The following is a 22,808-nucleotide window of genomic DNA, read 5'->3' as shown; positions in this document are numbered from 1 at the left end:
CCCCGCCCCGCAGGCCCCGCCCCCTCCCCCTCCCACCCGCGGGTGGAGGCGCCGCGCTCACGCGCGCGCGCGCACGCGCCCGGTCACACACCCGCACACTCACAATCTCACACGCATAATGCACACCCACTCACACATCCAGGGCCGCATCCCTGCCAGCACCCCTTGTTCTGCCTGTCCTGGGGGCATTGTTAGTCCAGAGAGGACCATCCCTCCAAGGGAAGCCCCTCTCTTCGTTTCTGAGATTTATGAGTTAGAGGGGCCCCACCCCTCATCTTACAGGGGCCACAGAAAGGCTTGCCGGGGGTCACACAGCAGCTTGGACAGAGCTGACCCCGTGGCCCAAACCACTCGTCTCCCAGGCCGATGCCCCTCCTCGAGCAGGTCAGAGACGCCCACGGAGCCTGGAACACAGGAAGACACGGCAGCGGCCCCCACCCTGTGAGCAGGGGTCTGGATCCTGTGACCCTGTGAGCGCAGGAGATGGTCGGGAGGCGCTCCTCCCTGTTGCCAGGATCCAGCCTCTGCTCAAACGTGCTCTGAGGCCCTTGGCTGGGGGTAGGGAGCAGAGATGGAGATTCCTGTCGCCTACCGTGTGCCATGCCCCAGGCATATGCCAAGCAGGAGGAGGGGCTGAACCGTTTGCCCACTGCCAGACAAGGGTCATCTGCAGCCCCAGATGCCAGCCAGGCACCTGACTTGTGGCAATGGGGCCACCCACTCTGGTGAAGACCAAAGAGCCAAAGAGGTGGCAAAGAGACTGCCTCCCCCACTCCCCTTACCCCCCCTCCCCCCGCCCCATCAGGGGTGACTCCTGCCTGCCCACTGCCCCTGTGCCTTGCCCCTGACAGGGCAGGGCTGAACTGAGGGTGATATCACATGAGCAGGCATGTGAGAGGCAGGCATGCTGCCCAGGAGTGTGGAGTCCAGAGCGGACAGGGGTGGGAATTAACCTGCCCTGAGGTGGGGGAGAGTGTCGGTGGGTAGGGGCTGGCTGCCCAAACCCCCTGGGCCACTGCCCAGGCTGGCAGGGAGGGGGTTTCACCACCTCTCACTGCACCCTGGCCTCTTTGTTAGGCACCAGAGGGTGAGGGGGCAGGGGGCGGGAAGCTGAGATGGGGAGAGTTAAGATCCTCAGTGGGCCCAGACAAAGGGGGCTTTATAGGCTGGGTGTGGGGGACATCTGGGGGGAGGGAGGCAGGAATGCAGGCCGGGGAGGCCCTGAGCTCATGGGCAGCCCATTTTAGGGCTGAGGTTGGAATCCCCCAGTGCCCCCCCACCCCCACCCCATTCTCTGGCCTGTGGGGTATCTGCGGCTTTGCTCCTGGGACTACAGCCAGGCGTCCTGGCAGCCGCTCGTCCCCGGCCACCGGTCCTTTCAGTGGCCTCGAGGGCCCTGTCCGCAACCCAAGTGAGTGAGTGCCCTCTCGGCTGCCTGGGGAGGGAGGGACAGTTTTGGGTGGGGTCACAAGGCTATGGGGTCAATGGGGCCCTTTGTCTCTTCAGACGGAGTCTGTCCTGGGCTAAAGAGACAAGCAGCTGAGAAGAGTGCCAGCAAACAAGTCCCCCAGACCCTGACCCGGCCTCCCCCAGGTCGCGGTGGAGCTGGGCCCTGGGCTGTGAAGGCAGGCTCCAGTCTGCCCAGTCCGTTTCCCTGTGATTCTCTTTCAGGGCGGAAGCAGCCACTGGGAAGTGCAAACAAGCAGGGGGAGGTGGCGGCAAGGCAGCAGCCACCCACGATGGGCTTCTGGAACAGCTGCTGCTTGGCTAGACCTAAAGTCTGGGGTTGGGCTTCGCGCTGTTGAGAACTGTCTCCCCCAAAGATGCTGATCTGGCCCTGACAAATAGACTCCTACTAGTCAAAGTCACGGTGGCTCAATTGCTAAACCCCAAAGCTGGTTTATCAACACACCTGAGCACTGCAGGAAGCTCCGCAAGCAGGGTCCCTAAGAAGGACTGCAAGATCCAAGCGGGCAGCCCCCAGTCCTCCCTCTTCCCTGGCAGCCTGCATCCTGGACAAGCTCTTCGTTTCCTGTTGCTATGCCTCACAAGGGCCAGAATCATCAGCAACAGCACTTCCTCAGACGGGCAGCAGTGGGGGATGGGGGCAGGGCCCTGCCCAGGCCATTTGGCATACGTCTTATAGAATCTCCTTCCTAAGATTAGAGGAGGACAGTAGTCTTGTCTCTTGATGAGTGTCTTGGGCAAAAACCTCCTTTCAGGGGCGCCTGGGTGGCTCAGTCAGTCAAGACTCTGACACTTGGTCTTGACTCAGGTCATGATCTTGCAGTTCGTGGGTCTGAGCCCCGTGTAGGGCTCCGTGCTGACCGTGTGAAGCCTGCTTGGGATTCTCTCTTTCTCCCTCTCTCTCTGCCCCTCCCCACCCCACCCCTGCCCATGCTCTCTGTCAGAAATAAACGAATAAAACTTAAAAAAAAAAAAAAACCCACGTCTAGTTAGGGGGTAAAAAGACAATCCCAGTCTGGTCAGCATTTAATTTTCCAGCCATCTCTTCAAGAATCTTTGAGTTCCGCTGGAGGGAGACAGACCAAGGATCAGGTCCCACGTCTGCCATTTAGTGGCCGTGTGGTATCTCACCTGTCTGAGCTCTGGCTTCCTCCTCCGTAAGCTGAGAGTGATAATAGTACCATCTCACAGGGTTGATGAAAGATTGGGATGTGAGTATAACATTCTTGGTTAACGGACAGGCACATAAATCATCGACAAAAGCGAAGTACTTTCTCCAGAGAGCTGAATTAATTCATCTCATGTTAATTATTATTAGCTTTATCAGGTGACGGTTTCTAACCTTGTTCCCAAATGCAGAGAGACCGTACCCTGACTGCAACCAGGTGCTGCTTTTGAGGGTGGCACCTGCCTTCAACTGGGTGGGGGACATGATGAGGGCAGTTTCCAGCCTGGTGGGGATTTCTGCGTTCCCGCCCCAGCCTCCTTCCCTTTGCCTCAGGGGCTCCCTGGGGAGCAGGAGAAGGTGGAAAGGGATCTGAGAGCCACGGGTGAGGCAGACAACTCCCAGGGTGGGGGTGCGGTGAGCCGGAGAAGGGAGGAAGGAGGATTACCCAGGAGGGAGTGGAAGGAGATGAGCAGGAAGGGGGGGGGGGGGCGGCGCGGACAGCGGGCCTCACTCCTCCACCTGCTGCTCTGTGAACAAAGCCAAGAATGATGCAATCCTGGCCTGGTTGCAGCTGAGGCTGCGAGGCCCTGAGAGGAAAAGTGGGTGTTGAGGGTGGGGAGGGCAGCGGGCAGCAGGGCGGATGCAGGGGGCCTGTGGATGCCCGACCCCAGATTCCCAGCCCAACGTGTAGCTCCTGGCCTCCTCTTGAAGCCCCTCACCCAAGCTCAGACCCCTCACCAAACAGTCACAGCTGCCTTTGAAGCGGGAGCCAGACATGATGCAAGTAAGACATCATTCCAGGCAGCCTCCTCCGAGGGGCTGGCACCTCTCATGGGGGAGGGAGATGACGAGACCCAGAGGCAGAGCTGGCTCAGAGGCCCCTTCCCCCGTTGGGCCCTCCACGGGGTGGTCGGGGGGTGCGCAGGCTGCGGCTCTCTGTCCCCTTGCCCTCATCCTGGAGACAAAGGCGAAATCCTCTGGAGACAGTGGGGTGGCCAAGCTCAAGAGAATCCTGACCCAGGCTCTGCACACAGTAGCACACATAGAATTCAATAAAACCCAACGCAGACCCCGGGCCGGTCTGGGCCCCCAGTGCCAGAAGGCCTGGCACCCCCCCCCCCAGGGCAGAATACCATTAGCAGTCATCAAGCCAGTAGGGCAGACTGGGGCCCGGGGGTGGTCTCCACCAGCTCCCCACTCTGCCTAGGAGCCTAGAGAACAAAGGCTTCCCCCCTCTCCCTCCACCAGGAGAAACGAGTCTTGTCCCACACACCAGGACCATGTGGAGGATGTGTCACAGGCCAGGGTCTCCGAGGGGACAGGGCGTTAAAGGGGGGCAGCAGAAGAGAACCGGAGACGCGGAGTTCAGGAATATTCAATCCAGCCTCGCCCCACTGCGCCCCGCCAGGCAGGAGGGGATGGCATAGCCCAGAGGAGCCACTAGGTGGCAGAAAAAGCCCAGCAACTCACCGGTTACACCTGTTCCCGCCACCCTCTCCCCCCTCCCCCTGCCAGCCTGACCCTCCAGCAACCTTCCCTCCCTCCTCCCTTCTTCCTCCAACCCACTCCTCACTGCAGCCTCCGGCGGCGGCGACAGCCCTGAAGTCTTACCACGTTTCCTTCTGCTTTGCAGAAGGGCAGAAAGCCCTCAGCCCTTCTCTTCAAAATGCCGCTAATAATGCACGCAACATCTCATTTACTCGCTCCTGAGGTAAGTAAAAACCCTCTCCCTCTTTTCGAGAGGAAACAGACTAAGAAAGCATACATAGACTTCCAAGATCACATGACTAGCAAGTGGTGGAGCCCACGTTCGAACCAGGTGGACAAATGCCGGGCAGGGTCCTCCCTGACAGTGTTCACAAGCGGGTGTAGGCATGGACCTCTCAGATGCATCGTGTCCACCATTCTAACCCCCCGCACGCCCCCATACCTGACTCCTTGAGATTCTAAGCGGGCCAGCGTTGGGGTGGGGGGGTGTCTCAGTCTCAGGGTGAGTGTGAAGTTTAAAAAGTTTGCCTGAGTGATTCAGGCTCACCAACCCTTGCTCTGGCTGAGAAGCACCGCACCCTAGCTTCATGCTTCTGCTTCACACTCCACAACGGCCTTCTGGCTTCTCTCCTTACCCACCTTGCTTCCGGTGTGAATTTCCGTTCTGGTATGGTTGCCCCCCCATCTCCCCCCCCCCCCCCCCCGCCGCCCCAGTTCAGGACCAAAGGTGATTCCAGCCCAGAGGACCTTCCCCTACTGCCACCTTCACTTCCGGCCTGGCTGTCTTTGACCCACTCCCTTGTTTGCAGCACTCGTTCTTGTGGGCATCTCTTGGTGCACTGGTACAGCCCTGGGCTGTGGGGGTGGGGGACAGAGCAGAAGAGCACGACGCAGCACCCACTGTCCAGATGCAATAAGAGTTCACACTGAAAGCTGGGCCTGTGCTCACTTCTGCATATGACGTCCATTCAGAGAAATAGCCCTACATCCAGAAGAAAAGGGTATCTACTCCTATTGTTGTTTCCTTCACTGACACCAGGGCATGTGTGTGTGTGTGTGTGGGGGGGGGTGGCAACTGCAGGGAAGGGGTGCCAGGAGATGACACCCAAGGTGCAGTGAAACTTCTGGGGGGCGCCTGGGTGGCGCAGTCGGTTAAGCGTCCGACTTCAGCCGGGTCACGATCTCGCGGTCCGGGAGTTCGAGCCCCGCTTCGGGCTCTGGGCTGCTGGCTCAGAGCCTGGAGGCTATTTCCGATTCTGTCTCCCTCTCTCTCTTCCCCTCCCCCGTTCATGCTCTGTCTCTCTCTGTCCCAAAAATAAATAAACATTGAAAAAAAAATTAAAAAAAAAAAAGAAAGAAAGAGAGACAAAGAAAGAAAGAAAGAAAGAAAGAAAGAAAGAAAGAAAGAAAGGAAGGAAGGAAGAAAGGAACTTCTAGAAATCTCCTTTAGCTCTACCAATGTCCCACACAGAATGGCTGCTACCAGACTGTCCCTCACATTTCAGACTTTCCAAACTACAGCCCCCCTGCCCTGAGGGTGCTCTCCACCAGCTCCTCACTCTGCCTGGGAACTGAGAGAACAAAGGCTCCCTCCCCATCTCCCTCCACTTGGAGAAAGGAGTCTTGTCCCACCCACCAGGACTCAGCTGTGACCTGCTCACACTGATTTTTCCCTCCCAGTATAAACCTAGCTGGCGTCTCCTATTCCTCACCTGTCTTACCACCCCTGGATCTGCAGAATAAAGGCCTAGACACAAAACCAAGTTCTCAGAAGTGGGCAGGGAAAGCCAGGCTGTGACACCACATGGGATGAGACCAGAAGCCCAGGACATGAAGAAGGGTGCCTGAGCTGAGCTCTTTATTATTTTTTTAATGTTTATTTCTATTTCTGAGAGAGAGAGAGACAGAGTGTGAGTGGGGGTGGGGCAGAGAGGGAGGGAGACACAGAATCTGAAACAGGCTCCAGGCTCTGAGCCATCAGCACAGAGCCCCATGCAGGGCTCAAACTCATGAAGCACGAGATCATGACCTGAGTGGAAGTCAGATGCTCAACCAATGAGCCACCCAGGCGCCCCTAATTTTTACTTTGAGAGAGAGAGAAAGAGAGAGAGCTGGGAGATGCAGAGAGGTAGGGAGAGAGAAAATCCCAATGCAGAGCCCAACTCAGGGCTCGATACCCATACCATGAACCACGATATCATGACCTGAGCTGAAACTAAGAGTCAGATAAGCTTGACCGACCGAGCCCCCCCTCCTGGCGCCCCTCAATGCAGACTTTCTGTTGGTAGAGAATTCAGTGTGGGGGGGGGGGTTCAGTGCAATTTCTGGTCACTGGACAAAGCCTGCTGACCCTACATGGGGAACATCTTCCACCAAAGGGCAGCAACAGCTCTGGTGCTTTGCCAGCACTGACACCAGGAGGAACAGGTTCACACCCCACCTTTGGACTATCCTGGGTTACAGTCATGTCACATAGTTCCCACTCATACTTCAACCACCAAAACTCCAATCTCTTGAGAAAATCCCGAAGAAGCCCGACAGTTAACAAAGAATCCCTATTTCATTACCAACAAGTTTTCCCGTGTGAACAGTGAAAATCCAGGTTCAAGGCTGGCTGACTGGGCAGGGGGCTGATCTCACCTTTCCTCAACCACCACCACCACCTTGGCACATCTACCCAACTGTGCCAGCCCCGGGAGCAGGGAGAAAGCTGAGTGGGACACAGGCTCCATCCCTCTCAGACCAGAGGTCACAGAGGAGCAAGCAGGCAGACACATGAACGAGTAACAGAGGACGGAGGACTTGGCCACAAGCGGCTGGCGAAAATTCCAGAGGTGACCCTGGAGCAAAACCTTGAAGGGTGAGTTTTCAAATGAAGAGGATGACAGGTCAGGGTCCTCTGGCATGAGAGAAGCTGGAGTGGCAGGGGAAGGGATGCCAACATCTGGGGACTTCAAGTCTCATGTCATGACCAGAGCGCAGCCTGTGTGGCTGGGGGAGGAAAAACAACCTGGAATGTCAAGTTGAGGAGTTAAGATTTTCTTCTCTAGGATGAGCCACCGATGATTTTAAACTAAGAAAGGAACTTGAGCACCTTCTTTGGAAGGACTTTCTTTTTTTTTTTTTTTTTTTTACTTTTTTTAAATGTTTATTTATTTTTGAGAGAGGGAGAGACAGATTCCGAGTAGGGAAGGGGCAGAAAGAGAGGGAGACAGAGAATCCGAAGCAGGCTCCTGGCTCTGAGCTGTCAGCACAGAGCCCGATGCGGCGCTCGAACCCACGAACCGTGAGATCATGACCTGAGCTGAAGTCAGATGCTCAACGGACTGAGCCACCCAGGCGCCCATGGAAGGACTTTTTAGAAGGACTGGAGAGGGGAGACAGCAGAAAGACCAGCTGGGAAAGTCGCTGGACTTGCCCAGGTGAGAAAAAGGGGACGTATAAATTGGGGCATGACAACGGCGGCTAGAGCAGGATGAAGTCTGAAGTGGCAGCTTAAACGGGGATCAGTGCGTAGGGTTAGATTGATCAAAATTCATTCTGGAAATCTCTCGAGAAGGGGCTCCACTAAAGGCCAGCGGTAACTCAGCTAACGCCTCTTCAGAACTGGAGTCAACACCTGTGCCTTTGGCTGAGCGCCACATGGAAAGGGTTGGTCTCCAGAATCCACGTGGCACAAGAATCATCATGCACAAGATGCTCACGAGAGGCTGGAGAGAACCAAGACAGAAAATTCACTCTTCGCACCTCCTCCTCAGGGGACACGCAACAAACAGAACGAGGAGGCGAATCCCCACACGGTCACCACTTGCCGCGTGCTTGTACTTGAATTCTAGTCAGGCAGGTGCACGACGAGGCACCACTCACAGGTGAGATGGAACAGCCTTCGTGCCAGAAAGTGGTGGCTGGAGAGAACGGCCAGGGAACACAGGGGGTGATGCAGGTGGGGTCAAGTTTTGGGGGTAAAGAGGATGGCAGGGGGTCATCGTTTATTTGGGGTTTACTATTACCAAAAGAATGCCTTTCCCGGGCTGTATCGCCCAAGTCAGAGGCTCTATCTTTCCTAATAAGTCATTACTAATATCAACAATGCTGGTCGGAAATGAGGAAAACCTACGTCTCTCCTTTGAAGAAATGCACACTAACACTCTTGACTGATGGTGTTAGCAAAGATTCCTTATGATGGACAACTGTGTCCCAACGGCAGCCATTAGAGCATTTCAATTGCTGGTTCTGAGTTAAGCCTTTTCCCTTGTAGTGTTGTTCAATTCCGTTGCTTGGAGCACCTTTCCTTCCAAAAGGGCAGAAAACTTTAATGGGGAATTCATGCTATCACAGAACGGCTGTCAGAACTGATATGCCGTTTCCTCCCCACACGACCCGTGACTAGCGCGAGTGGGGATTCCCAGACTCCCCCGTGAGGCGCTTCTAACCAGTCCTATGAAAACACAACTCCTCCAAACTGGGCTTCATCTCACATGCTTCCTGCTCTGAAGATGCAGAGAAATTGCAGTAAGTTCCCCTCGATGTGCCAAGGTGGCACAGTGGCCCTCTGAGTGGGGGACTTGGGAGAGGGATTAGGAGGGAAAGTGAAGAGGAGAGTTTCGAGTGGCTCCAAGTACGCCTGGTTGTCCATCAGAGAAACATTCTGTTCCTTTTGTCTCCAAAGGGAGCAGCTCCAGAAGAGACTGGGCTGGAGAGGCATGAGGGATGCAGGTTAAACTCTCGAGAAACCTTGACTGCCAGCCTGGGGGGGGAAGACATTGGGGAAGACCGCTAGGGGAAACATGCATCCTCCCTTGCGACGGTCCCGCACCACTGCTCACCAACCGGAAGGCCATGGGTGCTTGGCCCCAGAAAACGCTCTGGAATTCTCCTGCGCTTGCCGGGAAAGGCGAAAGCAGCGTTGAGCAATGGGCACTGGTCTGGGGGAACTTTCCAACGTCTCGAATTCTGACCAGACCAGCTCCGGATGTGTGCGCCTTGGCTGACATCGCGGAGAAGCCCCGATGATCACCAGGGGTGGGTCGCGTGAGCCTGCGGGGCTGGTGGCGGTGAGGAGCCGTAGGAGAGGGCAGAAAGATTGACAAACACGAACCCAAATAACATGAAGTAATTTCTAAACATTTTTATTTCAAATCTCTTTTCACCCCTCCCCCGAAAGACATGGGTCAGTACAGCAATCATAAAAAGGAGATACAAACACAAGAGTCAAATGTCCCCCGCACTGACACTTACAAAACCTGGGAGTTGTACGTGGGGTTTCCAAACAGGACCTGCAGCAGAGCTACTAACATCCCTTTATGAGAGTCAAACATGCCTATTAATACAGTATATACAGACACCCCATTCTGGAACTGATCTACAGGGACATCCCAACACCCACCCATCTATCCCCAGAAAAATACCAAAACACACCCAAAGTGCATTTGTTTATATCAAAACATCTTTCCCTTTCCCCACCCTACCCGCCCCACAGACCCTCCCGCCCCGTTTAAGATTGGCCTGCAAGTCTATTTTAACCATTTAGTAATTTTTTATCGTTTATGAAAATAAATTATACAGCAACTATTTTAATAAATTAAGCACAAAAAGGGGAGGGAGGGAGAGAGGAGGAAAACTAAAGGGGAAGACAAAAGCCAGGCCACACTTTGGCTTGGAGGAGGGCAGGGTGGCAAACAGGACAGAGGCGGTTGCAGGGGGTGCGGCTCCCCTTCTGGGAAAGAACTGGCAACCACCCTGAGCCCAGAATGACACCCCTCTTCATTGAGTTTCTTAAAAACAACCAAAAAATGTACAGCAGTGGCTGTGCCACGGGCAGCACCAGCGTGGGCGCTCCGACGACCGGCCTGCCCACAGAGCGGTGCCTGGATTATGTTGTCCCTTGAAGAAGGTTCTGGGCCGAACGGCGAGGGGCAGGTCCCCGTTCAAGGGAGCACCAGGGGTGGAGTAGCCAGACCAGCCTTCCTGCCCCACCCGAGCTGGGCGGGCGGTGTGTGATTATCCTGGGTTCCGAACAAGAGTGTCCTAAGTTTTCTTCACACTCTCTCTCCAGGAGCCAAGGCTGCAGTCCAGCTGCAACCAGACGTTCGCGTCTTCCATGGCTGGCTGCTTTTTACCTGCCCCTTCATGCCTCTTGGCACTTGGGAGGGAGTGGGGAGGGAGCAGCTCCAGGTACCCTCTAACTGAGATGAAATGAGCATGAAGGCAAGTCACAGACTCCGCATGCAGGACTGGCTTCCCAGAGGCAGATGGGGGTGGGAAGGGAGGAGAGAAGGGGTACAGAGGACAGGACGGACGGGAAGCAGGGAGCAACTGGGCCGGCACCTCCCAGGAAGGTCAAGAAGCGATGGAAAGGACAAAGACAGTATGGAATCTGTATGTAAAGAAAGGTCTTTCCCTGGCAGATTAGACAATCGGTATTTTAAATACACTTTACTCTGTTCTTCGAACTGAAGCACCTGAGTCCCCGGTGCCTCCGTCTCTACGGCCCAAACCCCACCTCACTCCTCCCAATGCTTTGCTCTCCATCTTCTCAAGGCCTCCTGTCCTTTTGTGCTGAGCACGAGGGCTCCGATGGCAAAACGGGATAGGTCACGGGGACTGGCAGACTCGACTTTGCCTTCTTGAGTTTCTTTGAGGCCCACTAATCCTACAGCTATCACAGGGGGAGGGAGCCACGCTTTGCTTTCTTTCTTTCTTTTTTTTTTTTTTCTTTTTCTTTTTTAATAAAAAAGATTTTACTCCCCAGGAGCAAATAAATCATTTTGAACTACTGATAAACACTGCTGCAGTGAAAAGAAAGATGGCTACATGTATGCAATAGCACAAATTCAGTGTAAGAACAGCTGTGTTGACAATTAGAGATAAAAATCATTTATCCATTCCCCCCTTTCCCACAAACCAAACCAAGAGGATTCCCATAGGGAAAATGTCTAACTCAGAAGCTCCTCCCTTAGGGACAGGGGGCGTGTCATTCTCTTAAAAGTGGAAAACAAATGGCAGGTCTCCCCACGATGGAGATGCTCTCAACACCCCAACTGGTGGCAAGACCTCCGCAAATGAAGACAGACACACACACACACACACACACACACACACACACACACACACACACACACAAACACACACACACAAGCAGACGCACGCTGACTTTCAGACCTCCTTCTTGCAGCCATGGAGCTTTATCCCAGCACCTAGTCCTCCAACTTCAGGGCCTGAGGCCAAGGAGGAGGCAGTGCAGAAGGATGTAACTGGAGGGAAAAGTCCCATCCCCATTTCCTGCTGGGACCCGAGGGCTTCGAGCAGCCTGGCTCCCCTCAGGGCCTCGGCTGAGGGCACCCCAAGGCATCCAGCTCTCCTCTAGGCTCTCACGTTCGGATCTGCCAACACCAAGCACCATCCCTGCTCCCCGATCTTCCTGGATGGGCACCGTGTGTTTGCAGCCGTCCCCACACCACTCCCATCCTTGGCGAGGGCCACCATGAGCCCCAGGGAAAAGAAGGACAAGGGGAGAGGAAACCTGGTGGCGAGCTCCCGCCCAGCCTCTCCTCTCAGGGGCCTGCATGCCGCCGCCCGTGGCTCACATTCACTAGATCTAGGCACCAGCTGGCCAACAGGCGAAGGCCACCGTCAATGGTCCCAAACTCCCAGTCGTCCCCCACTTGCCTAGTCCTCACAGCAAAGCCCCACCCTCCTCACGCTGTGTTCCTGCCACAGCACGCGAATTTCAAGTAACAGCAAATTGTAGCAGTAGCTGTCACTAGCTTATGGTGGTTCACACCTGTCCTGAGGAAGGTTGCAGTAGGTTGACCACTAACAAGTAAGGGTCACACGAGCAAGGACCCATCCACAACTTAGAAATCAATGGTGGGTCCCTAGAGGTGAGAACCTTTTCCAGTTTGTGACTTTAAAATACAACAACCAAAGAGGAATGAGTTCCGTCTGTGGACCGCCTCTCAACGAGCACGACACAGAACTGGCAAAGGAGGAGTGGGCCCAGCCCAGAGAGCTGAGCGGAAGTGCTGGCGACAGGCCAGCCGCTCCTGCTCTCTCTCTGCTCTCTCACCAGGCCAGTCCCTCAGCCGGCTGCCCCACTCCCGCCTCTTCCTCCCCCTCATCTCCGGATAGAGTCTGTCTCCCCTCTGTGCAACTCTGTCTCGCAGCCCACCCTGAGGAAGGACGAGGCTACAGCCTGGGCCATGACTAGCGCACCCACAGATCACGGACACAGGTCTATGTTACCCTTTCCCAGGAGAAGAAAGAAGGACGGTGGTGAGGTTGGGTCATGCCTCTTCAGCTAAGGTTTGCTTCTAGACCTGACTGTCTGAATGCTCCAGCGGAAACCCCTGGTCCCACAAAGGGTAGCACCCAGACTGTGCTGAGGGCAGTGAGGCCCCTGGTCGTGGGCAGGAGCCAGCTGACTTCTGGCTTTGGGTTCCACTTCACCATCACAAGCCCTCAGTACTCAGATCTGCCTGATGCTAGGAAGTTTCCATCTAAACTGAGAAAGGAGGGACTGACGCTGCTGCTCTGGATTGGGGCTGCACACACTACTCAGCACACAGCCTGCAGACTTCCGCTTCCAGCCTTCCATTCGTGTGTTTCCTGTCTCACTGTCCTACCCTCGCCCAGGACCCAACACCCCGCCACCAAAGAGCTTTCCTAGACCATCTACCCCGATCTTAACCATCTGAATTTCTTTAAAGACAGCCCTTGACTCTTCGGCCACATTCTCCAATTGCTTCATGGACGGCAGTCACCTAAAAGATCCCTTAGGCCAGACATCATGTCTTTCCCCTCTTGTGTTTTCCACAGTATCTAGCCCAGAGCCAGGCAAACACACTAAGAAAAAGAATTTTAAATGATGGGTGGGTGAAATGGTATATATATATAAAAAAAAGAATCCCAAAGAGCTGCACATCAGCCACTCAAGGATCCCACTGGATTCCAGATATATGGTCTACTGTTGGGTGGCACTTTCTGCAAGATGGCAAGTTAATCTGCACCCCCAAGACTCACAGACTAAGCCAATTTCTGGGATCACTATCTTAATTGGCGGGCAGTACCACACAGAATTCAAGGAGAGAAGAGGTACCTCACAACAAAACAAAGGTGGGCTGTGTTTACACTACAAGCTCATTTTGTGGGCCCCCTCTCGACTTATGCTTACACACAGGTAACACTGCAAGTCTCCTCCCAATTCCACTACAAGGAGGAAGACTGGCCATTCCATGCAGGACATAAGGCAGAAGGCCAACACTTCTAGATGAGACAGTCCTATAAATTACTGAGACACTGGGGCCTCACCCCCAAACCATCAGGAAACCACAAACCTGACCATATTATTTTATCTCATGAGATGAGGCAGATATAAGCACAGGGGAACCAAAAAAGGCAGTCTAATGGCATATTACTACAAAAGAACAATAAAGACCCAAACAGCTTGATTTTCACATCTTAATAGCAAACCTCTCCCCAGAGCAACTCTATAGAAAAGCAAACTCATAATATCGTATGGTTTGACAATGGCCCGCTTCAGAAAAAAAATCAAAGACCACTGAAAAGCGCTGGAGTCTTTCTCCCTCCTCCTCCACTTCTACCTGGAAGGTGGGCAACTCCCAAATCAGCATCTGACACACTGCCCCACGAAGGGGGGCCAACAGGATCTGACTCACGAAAATGCTTGGGTTGCTAGAAAAGACACAGGAAAATAAAAAAGCTCTTGCTACCTCCCGTCACGGAAGTGGGACAACAGCGATAAACCTAAAAACAGGAGATGTAATGCTCTCCTCCTCTCTGATCCAATGACGTTCCATTAAGGCTGAGACACTGGAGCGCTTCTTCTCAGAAGAGCACAAGTACAACAGCTTCGTTTCTCACCGTCCTCCATGTTCCCTCTCACTAGCTGACAGACATATGGAGGGAAGTACCACTGACTCCTAAGTCACGGGTACAGCCTGCCATTAAGAATCTGGAAGCATGCTCCATTAACTTCAGCAGCTCATGATGAGGGCTCTCAACTGCTCAGGTGATGAGAAAATCCATTGCCTTGACAGCTGGCAGAGGCAATAGGAACGATGTTGCCATGATCCGAGTGAAATGTACAGTCATCTCGAGGGGAGGGGTGGAGGGTGGCGGGTGGAGGAAGAATGGGACTGGCTTGAGGTCACAGAACTTAGGAATTCCATAAGACAAAACTAGCACAGCTTCTATGAGAGGTGATGCTGAAATCACGTTTAAAACCTTAGAAGGAAAGGATGTGAGGAGCCACTACTTTCCCCAGCAGGGGCGGGCCCTTTGCCGGTTTTTGTTCAGCAGTCTTCTGTTCGAGACCACCCACCCTCCTTTCTTTCCTGCTGCTACTGAGGCTACCCATGCTTAAAGAGAGGCAGATTCTCATCTCTCAGAAACTCCCCACTTGATTTACACTTCTGACTCCTCCTCTCTCCTTCTTCAAGGTCAATGGTGAACACGTGCACTCTGCCTTTGGCACCAGCTGAATGACCGTCACTGGCAATCTCTCCTCCTCTCCCCTCCCATGGACCTGTCTCGCCCTTGGTGCCACTTCCAGCCCAATGGGGCACAAACCCCAGCTGCCTTTAAAGGAAGTTTTCCATACGGAGAAATGCAAATACCCAAAACAAAACTTCTAAAAAAGGAACAGTGTTGAGACTTCTTCCAGTTTTCCAAGGAGCTCGTCCAGTTCCAGGATAGCACAGGGGCTGGACACGAAGAGGCGGAGCCCCCGCTCAAAGAGTGTGGTTGTGTGCTTCTTCCAAGCCCCAGAGCGGCGAGGGGAGCCAAAGTCCTTGCACAGAGGGTCTCCGCCCTTCCCGTTCCCTCGTTCTTCCTCACTCCCCTCCACGGTAGCTTCATTTGGTTCTTCAAAACTGGAGCTTGGCAACCAAATGCCTAGATGAAAAAAGGAAAAAATCAGAGCGGCCCACTGGAGTGGAACCAAGATGGAGAGCAGCCCAGCCTCGGCTGGGGAAAAGTACAGCTCAAACAGAGAACGGAGACCTGAAAAGCCAACGGCTCCCACCAACACGGCTGCCCGGCTCAGGATGTGGCAACGGCCTTTGCTGCAGGGACCTGAGCGGCCTAGGACTTGGACGCTAAAAAAAAGGTCCTAAAATAACTAATAAACATATTCCATCACATTGCCTAACCTCTCTCTCTCCTTTTCCCTCACCTTTTAATTTTCCACCAACTCCCCCCCCCCCTCCTTTCCTGAGGCTTGTCTGCTACAGGGACTAGAAAGTAAAAGAAAGAAAAAACTGAGCCCCTGGAGTAACCCCTGGTGAGCCCGGCTAGAAAACGCTATAGGTCGTTGCAGCTTCTGGCTACCGAAGAGGAGTGATATATAATCACAAATGCCAACGTGGCTTCTACCTCCTGACTTAATGAGGGCACTGTCCCAACTGTTCTTCTGTCTGCTGACTCCAAGCATCCTGACACGAAACTCCCCAGGTGACAGTACGCACAGACCAAGTGGCCCATTCAGAACTCCCAAATTAAAAGCAGGCTGACCAACAAGAAGTCATAAGGGCTGAATTTCACAAAATAGGGCCGTCCCCCTTCAGGAGTGGTACTTCCCTTTTTTCAAGGGGCCCTGAGGTCTGAATCTGGAGGGAGTATGGCATGATGCTTACTCTCTGCCACAGGCAACAGTCCCGGTGTCACACAGAGCGAAGAGACCCTGGGAGCTCAGTTCAATCCTTTGCCAATACACGACTGTCCCCCATACTCACGACAAATGGCTACCCCTGGCCTGTACCTTATCAGATCAAGCCCCTTCCCATCTCAGGGCCTTTATGCTTATTGGACCGCTTGCCCAGAATGCTCTGCTCCCAGATCCTCTTCTGACTCCTTGATATTCAGATCTCAGCTGAAAGGATACCTCCTCACAGGGGCCTTCCCTGATCATCCAAACCTAAGTACCACTCTCCCACCCCTAATCACTAAACTTCACCAAGTTTTATTCCTCGTAACAGTACAGTCAACTGAAATCAGCCTATTCACTTATTTACATGTTTGCTATCTGTCTGTCTCTCCCTATGAACATTGCAGCTCAGCGAGGTCAGGGCCAGGGACTATCCCGCACAGCACTTTTCCCAACCTACTTTGGGTACTCAACAAGTAGACAGATATCTGCTAAGTGCATAAACAAATGGAGGAACTCACTAACGCCTCTGGAAAACCATTCCACTTTTGGACCTCTCTGTTAGAACGGTTCTCCTAGGGGCAGCTGGGTGGCTCAGTCAGTTAACCATCCGACTTTGGCTCAGGTCATGATCTCACGGTTTGTGAGTTCGAGCCCCACATCGGGCTCTGAGCTGACAGCTCGGAGCCTGGAGCCTGCTTCGGATTCTGTGTCTCCCCGCTCTCCGCCTCTCCCCTGCTTGCACTCTGTCTCTGTCTTTTCTCAAAAATAAACATAAAAAAAAACCCAGTTCTTCTAAAGTTGGACTAGAGTCTAGCTCCTTATAACTTCCATCCACTGTGGTCCCTGGAGCCACACAGACTAAGTTCAACCACTCTTCCTTTGTATTTCTTTCAGCCATCAAGCCCCTCTCACCTCAAAACTTCTCTGCTCCGTGTTAATCATGTATTCCCCATATGATGAAGTTTGGAGCCCTCGGCCACCCCGAACCCACCCCTGAACATGCTGTGAGGGTTCCTCCCGAGGCACGGTGCCTACAGAAGCAGTGCTCTGACTAAAGGGTCCTAATTACTCCACCAGGGTGCCACCGTGCAGGTGCCGCCGTTCCCTCCTGCCTTCCCTTCCTAATCTCAACTGCAAAGCCACCAAGCAGAGAAATCCTCCCAGACATCGGAGCATTTCGATGTTGTAGGAGTCGCTTCCGAGGACATACAACTTGCCTACAACTGAAGATACGACAAGAGACTGCACACCCAGCCCAGGATGCTTTAAGTTAAAGCTACGCAGCCTCCCAGGGTCACCATTTCTTGATCACTCTCCTTTCATTCCTTCTCCTCTTGTTAATCTTTACTAGGCCAGCTCACATGCTTTCCACCAAGAGCACAGGCTCAGGGATGTCCAGAGCTAAGGGGAGACACACAGCTGGGATCACCTTGGTCATGGCCCAGGAAAACCCGTGGGACATAAACGCCAGTCGTCACGCTCTCCGGTTATAAAGACAGCAGAGAGCACGGGGAGATGATGGCTCCCTTGGTTCTAAGGCTGTCACTCTGCCGGTTTTTCCCCTAGTTTGCTCGGTGTGGGAGGGGGCACTGGGAACAGAGAAGGTTAGAGGGAAGCAGACGTAGTGGGTGCTTCAAGAGGACACTCTACGCAAAGGGGAAAGACGGGGGATCACTGCACCCTGCAGATCACCGGAACGTGAGATCCTGCAGGTAATCCACACCACCAAAAATCACAACTCTCTGGCAATTTTGTTCCCTACTCATCCTTACCTTTCAATGCTCACGTAACTGCAATTTAAGAGACTAATTACCATTCATCTGCACAAACCAGTATTCCAAGATATTTTATGGGGAGAATAAATGACTAGAAGTCAGTTAATGTAGTGACGGGAGAACAGCCACTTAGATAAATGAATTCCTTAGCTAATTCACTTACTCTTTTCAATCATTTACTTTTCAGTGGTCCGGATGGAAATCTAAGTAGAAGAGTGAGCTTTTTTGCTCTCGCCCTCACATGCCAAGCCATGGGACTCGGGAGTTCCCACCGAAGCACACGCCTGTTGCAATTAAAGGCACGTCTGCCTCCCCTTTGATGAAGTTTCCTCCCCTTTGGTGTCCTGTTTTACACGTCATTTGTGCAACAGCAAGAAGAGTGGTCAAATTATGAGAGAAGACCGCACACTTACACTTGTGTGCCCTCCTCCTTATTTATATTCAGTGATTAGCTTGCATGCTGCTTGGCAAATACTCTTGAGGCCTCTCATGTCTATCTGTTCTTCTCCCATTTGGCGTATGTGCCCCCTGGACCCCATGACCAGATCTGGTAACTGTATGGGCAGATGCCTGGATCGAGAGTATACGCGTGGGGTGTGGGGGAGGGGGGCGAGGCCGACGATGATAACTGTCCAGAAACACTTAGCTGGGCCGCGAGACAGAGAGCTCATACCCTTGGTGGCGACTAGCAGGGGGCCCCTCGCTACGTGGAGGGTTCAGCCTCTTGCTTCTGTTTGGAAATGAGCTGCGCTTCCTTTAGAGACAGGTACACCTCTTCCTGAGGATCATAGTAGTAGAACTTTCGGATATAAGAGATCAGAGGTCTGTGAACACAAGAGGGATACACGTAAAGTGTTACATACAAAGATCATAAACAAAAGTCCGCTTTTGTTCAATCCTTCCTTCTTCTTCAACCCCTGGATGGCCGAGACTACACAAAAAACTGTCGACCTATGAAAATTCCCACTTTCTCACTTATTACAGTTCTGTCTCCCTCCCTCTTACCACCTCCACTCCACTCTGCATAGCGACTGCAGAAGGGAGGCTGACACACACGCACACACCTTCCTCCCTTCTGGCTGCCGGCTGACATTTCCAGAGTTGGGTGCTAAGACACGTGAGAAGTGAAAGGGCGACGCCTGTGAACACTGACGGCACGATCAGCTGGCGGGCCTCACTAACATTTACAACCAACCCTCCATTCCATTCCCGCCCCACCCCTAGAGACCCCACTTTACTTAGGCAGTGGGAGATCCGGGATGTGATCTATCCGGACGAGCTGTCGGATTCGGAATCTGCAAAGGTGCTGGAGGGATTTGACGTTGCTGAATCGAGACACCGGATAGAGCAGCTGGACTGGAGTTGGAGGCAGTCCTTTGGGAACGAAAACCAAGAGACATATTCAGAGGGAACAATGCAGCTAACTACCACTGCCCTCGTGAAGAGAATCCAGGGAAGAGAAATGGGGCTTCTTTACAGTTCATATGTGCGTTCTGTGCAAAAGCTCCCTTCCACAAAGACCTGCTGATTTCCATTGTCAGAAGTATTACCGCTGTGTTTCACTCAAGGGACTCTACTCGCCCCCACCAAGGGCCCCCCGAGCATTACTCGTGACAGCTGACAGTCTTGCTCTTCAGAACAGCCCAATGCAAAGTGCCAAGCCACAGACTTGACTTGGAGCCAACTGGCCAATCCCAGGCCCGAGGCTCTCAGTGAAGGGCAAGAATCAAAGCATCCCTCCTAGGAACGGGACGTACTTGTGTAGCACATCTAGCAGCATCCTGCACGGGACAACTGGGGCTGCTCAGAAGGGTCCCCAGCCGATTCCAGCTAAGAGGCTGGTAAGTAGAAGGCAACGGCTGGGATCAGAGTTTATAAGCCTATCACTCTTACCATTTACTTCAAATCAGGACAAGCAGGTTTAACCACCTCTTATTTCCCACACACACTGCCCCCCTCACCTCCTCCCACCCTTCTTGCTCCTGAAATTTTAGCCCGGGTACAGGAACAGAAAAAAAAAGAGGATGCTTTTAAAAGAGAAGCAACTACAGTAGCTTGGGCAGGCTGGAGTCAGTACTGCTCCGTGCCAGAGTGCCTGCTGACTGATGCCAGCCAGGCCCAAGGGGAGTCCCACACCCTGGTTTCGTCAGCAACAGCAGGCTTGGTGCTGGGGAGTTCCAACCCCCCTCGAGAGTCAATGCCACAGAACGGAGACCTCCAGAATGGCAGGAACACGGACAATGGCTCAAGGGAGCAAAGAATATTCTGGTTCCAATACACAAGGGGCTACTGGAGGCCAATAAGCAAACTGCTCTCAGAAAGCAGCTCAGGTGCAAAGGCTTTGAAAGAATTCTTTTCTCAGTCACCGTCCCATCAAAAGAAATTCTGTAGACACAACTTGTTGGAAAATAACACATCTACTGTTTTTGGAGTTCAATTTCAAACAGTTTTAAAATTTTGTTTGAAGGCATGAGAAGAAAAAATTAAAGCTTGTGGACTATCTCCCAAAGCCTTTTCGTGGTCATTGATAATGGACTTTCTGAAAAAGAAAAAAGTCCGAATACGTATTCTGCTGTTACCACATGGGGCGCCTGGGTGGCTGAGTCGGTTGAGCACCCGACTTCGGCTCAGGTCCTGATCTCCTGGCTCGTGAGTTTGAGCCCAACGTCCGACTTTGCACTGATGGCACGGAGCCTATTTGGGATTCTCTCTCTCCCTCTCTCTCTGCCCCTCCCCTGCTCAGGCTCTCTCAAAATAAGTAAATAAATAACTTTAAAAAATTAATTTAAAAAAAGCACTTAACTCAGGGGTGCCCGGGGGGCTCAGTGGGTTAAGTGTTGGACTCATGACTTCGGTTCAGGTCATGATCTCATGGTTTGTGAGTTTGAGCCCCATGTCATCGGGCTCTGTGCTGACGGCACACAGCCTGCTTGGGATTCTCTGTCTCCTTCCCTCTCTGCCCCTCCCCCAGTTGTTCTCTATCTCGCTCTCTCAAAATAAATAAACGTTAAAAAATTTTTTTTAAACTTCTAACTCGGGTGCCTGGGCAGCTCAGTCAGTTAGGCATCCGACTTTAGCTCAGGGGTTCCTACCCTGCGTCAGGCTCTCTGCTGTCGATCCCCTGTCCCCCTGTCTCTCTGCCCCTCCCCCTCTGGCACACACTGTCAAAAATAAACGTTAAAAAAAAATTTAACTCATTTAGTCATTAAAACTATACTTTGAGGCAGATATCACTATTATCCCCATTTCATATATGATGAAACTGAGGCCAGGCTTAGAGCACTCTCTCATGGCACAGAACCAACAAAGCTGGCCTGCCATGAACCCCCGCTCTGAGGAAAAGCTGAGCCCAAAGAACCTCAAAGGAAGGTTCTCCAGGAGTCTCTCCAGAGCAACTCTCCCTCTGTTGTCTGACGGGGGCGCTGTCCAGGGCAGCCCCAAGCACTCTGATTCATGACCAGCTGCTCTCAGTCTTCTCCTTGCTCCTACCCCTTCAATCCTAGGGCTTATATTCTGAAGCACTGTAGCCCTCCTCCACCCACATGGTTGGTCGTCTCCTCCCACACGCTATTAAAAAAAAAAAAAAAAAAAATCACACATGGATTTCTCTCTTGAATATATTTAAACTCAAGTGGTTTTAAAATGGTATTGGGTTCAAAGGCCTCTTTGAATTTACCCTTTCTCTCTCTTGCATTTTAAAAATATTCTTTAGTGAATTAAACTATGGCAAACAGAAAGCTTTTGGGGATGGGTTATAATAACGCTAAATTCAACATGATGTTTCAGAGATAAAGATAATTTATGTATCTAATTATTTATTCCCAAAGACACAGTACTATCAGACTTGTGCTTAAAGAGACCAGGATAATATGCAGCAAAAAATTATCTGATTGTTTGCCTACTTGAATTTTAATGACCACATATACTTGCCTATTTAATTGTGTTACTTATAGCCTTAGGTTCACAAATAGCGATTTGAAACCTGTTAATTCTCTGATATCCCCTGGTGTCAACCTGACCATTTACTGTTTGCCTCCAAACACAGCAAACAACTGGAGCTCTTGCATCCAGAGCATGTTAAGGGAAGAGGTTAGAGATGGAAATAAATCCAAGACAAGACACCAGGTCAGCTGAAAGGGAAGGGACAAGATGGAACAGTGGTCATCAGGAACTTTCCTCTGGTCCTTCATACCAGGGGACCTGGGCTCCAAATACAGTTTCCAGCCACTTCATTATTTTCTCTCCCCCTGCCCCCCCACCTCAAGGACCAGGTTAGGGGTGACAAATCTCTCCCAAGTCTGAGCACCCCAACACATAGGTCTTTCTGCCAAACCAAACTGTTTCCTGAAGACCAGAATTATCCAGCTCAAAATGTCAATAGTACTGGGAGGGGCACCTGAGGAGCTCAGTTAAGTGGCCAACTTTGGCGCAGGTCATGATTTTGCGGTTCCTGAGTTCGAGCCCCACACCAAGATCTCTGCTGTCAGCATGGAACCCACTTTGGAACCTCCGTCCCCCTCTCCTGCCTCTCCCGTGTGGATGTGCTTTCTCCTTCTCTCTCAAAAATAAATAAACATTTAAAAAAAAAAAAAAGAAATCCTGGGATACAGACCCGTCACTGAACAAACAATTATAAGATTAATGATGGTTACAAAAGAGAGACCTATTTCCTTAGAGTTGTGTAATTCAAAGTGTGATAAAAAAACGAAAATTTGGGGAACCTGGGTGGCTCAGCCGGTTAGGCGTCCAACTCTTGATTTCAGCTCAGGTCATGATCTCACTTCTGTGGGTTCAAGCCCCGCATTGGGCTCTGCGTGGACAGTATGGAGGCTGCTTGGGATTCTCTCTCTTCCTCTTTCTCTACCACTCCCCCACTCATGTTGTCTTTCTCAAAATAAACAAACTTAAGAAAATTAAAAACAAAAACAAAAACAAAAAAAAAAAGGTATTGGGGTGCCTGGCTGGTTCAGTTGGTAGTGTGTGACTCCTGATCTCAGGGTTATAAATTCAAGCCCTACACTGGGTGTAGAGATTACTTAAAAATAAAATCTTAATGGGGTGCTTGGCTGGCTCAGTCGGTTAAGCATCCAACTCTTGATTTTGGCTCAGGTCATGATCTCAAAGTTGGGAGATCGAGCCCCACGTCAGGCTCTGTGCTGACAGCATGGAGCCTGTTTGGGATTCTCTCTCTCCCTCTCTCTCTCTCTGTCTCATCTCCCATCACTTGCTCGTGCACTTTGTC

At 52.2% G+C, this 22,808-nt stretch overlaps 1 protein-coding gene across 2 annotated transcripts in view; it reads right to left on the bottom strand.

The window, feature by feature from the left end:
- Positions 1 to 12,994: 12,994 nt before the first annotated feature.
- The window catches only part of SOCS7 (suppressor of cytokine signaling 7), a 29,143-nt gene continuing 19,329 nt past the window's right edge, over positions 12,995 to 22,808 (bottom strand). For both annotated transcript variants that reach the window (XM_086687140.1, XM_086687141.1), the window contains 3 exons: positions 18,805 to 18,940; positions 18,240 to 18,390; positions 12,995 to 15,037 (listed from right to left, as the gene is read on the bottom strand). In XM_086687140.1, coding sequence (XP_086543266.1) covers positions 18,270 to 18,390; positions 18,805 to 18,940 — 257 coding nt within the window. In that variant the 3' untranslated portion in view covers positions 12,995 to 15,037; positions 18,240 to 18,269. The remainder of the gene's footprint in view (positions 15,038 to 18,239; positions 18,391 to 18,804; positions 18,941 to 22,808) is intronic.

This window comes from Puma concolor, chromosome E1 (assembly GCF_028749965.1).
Source record: "Puma concolor isolate L17-30 chromosome E1, mPumCon1.1.hap2, whole genome shotgun sequence".
NCBI lineage: Eukaryota > Metazoa > Chordata > Mammalia > Carnivora > Felidae > Puma > Puma concolor.
Note: the sequence above shows the minus strand (reverse complement) of the source record. Positions and strands in the feature narration are given on the sequence as shown.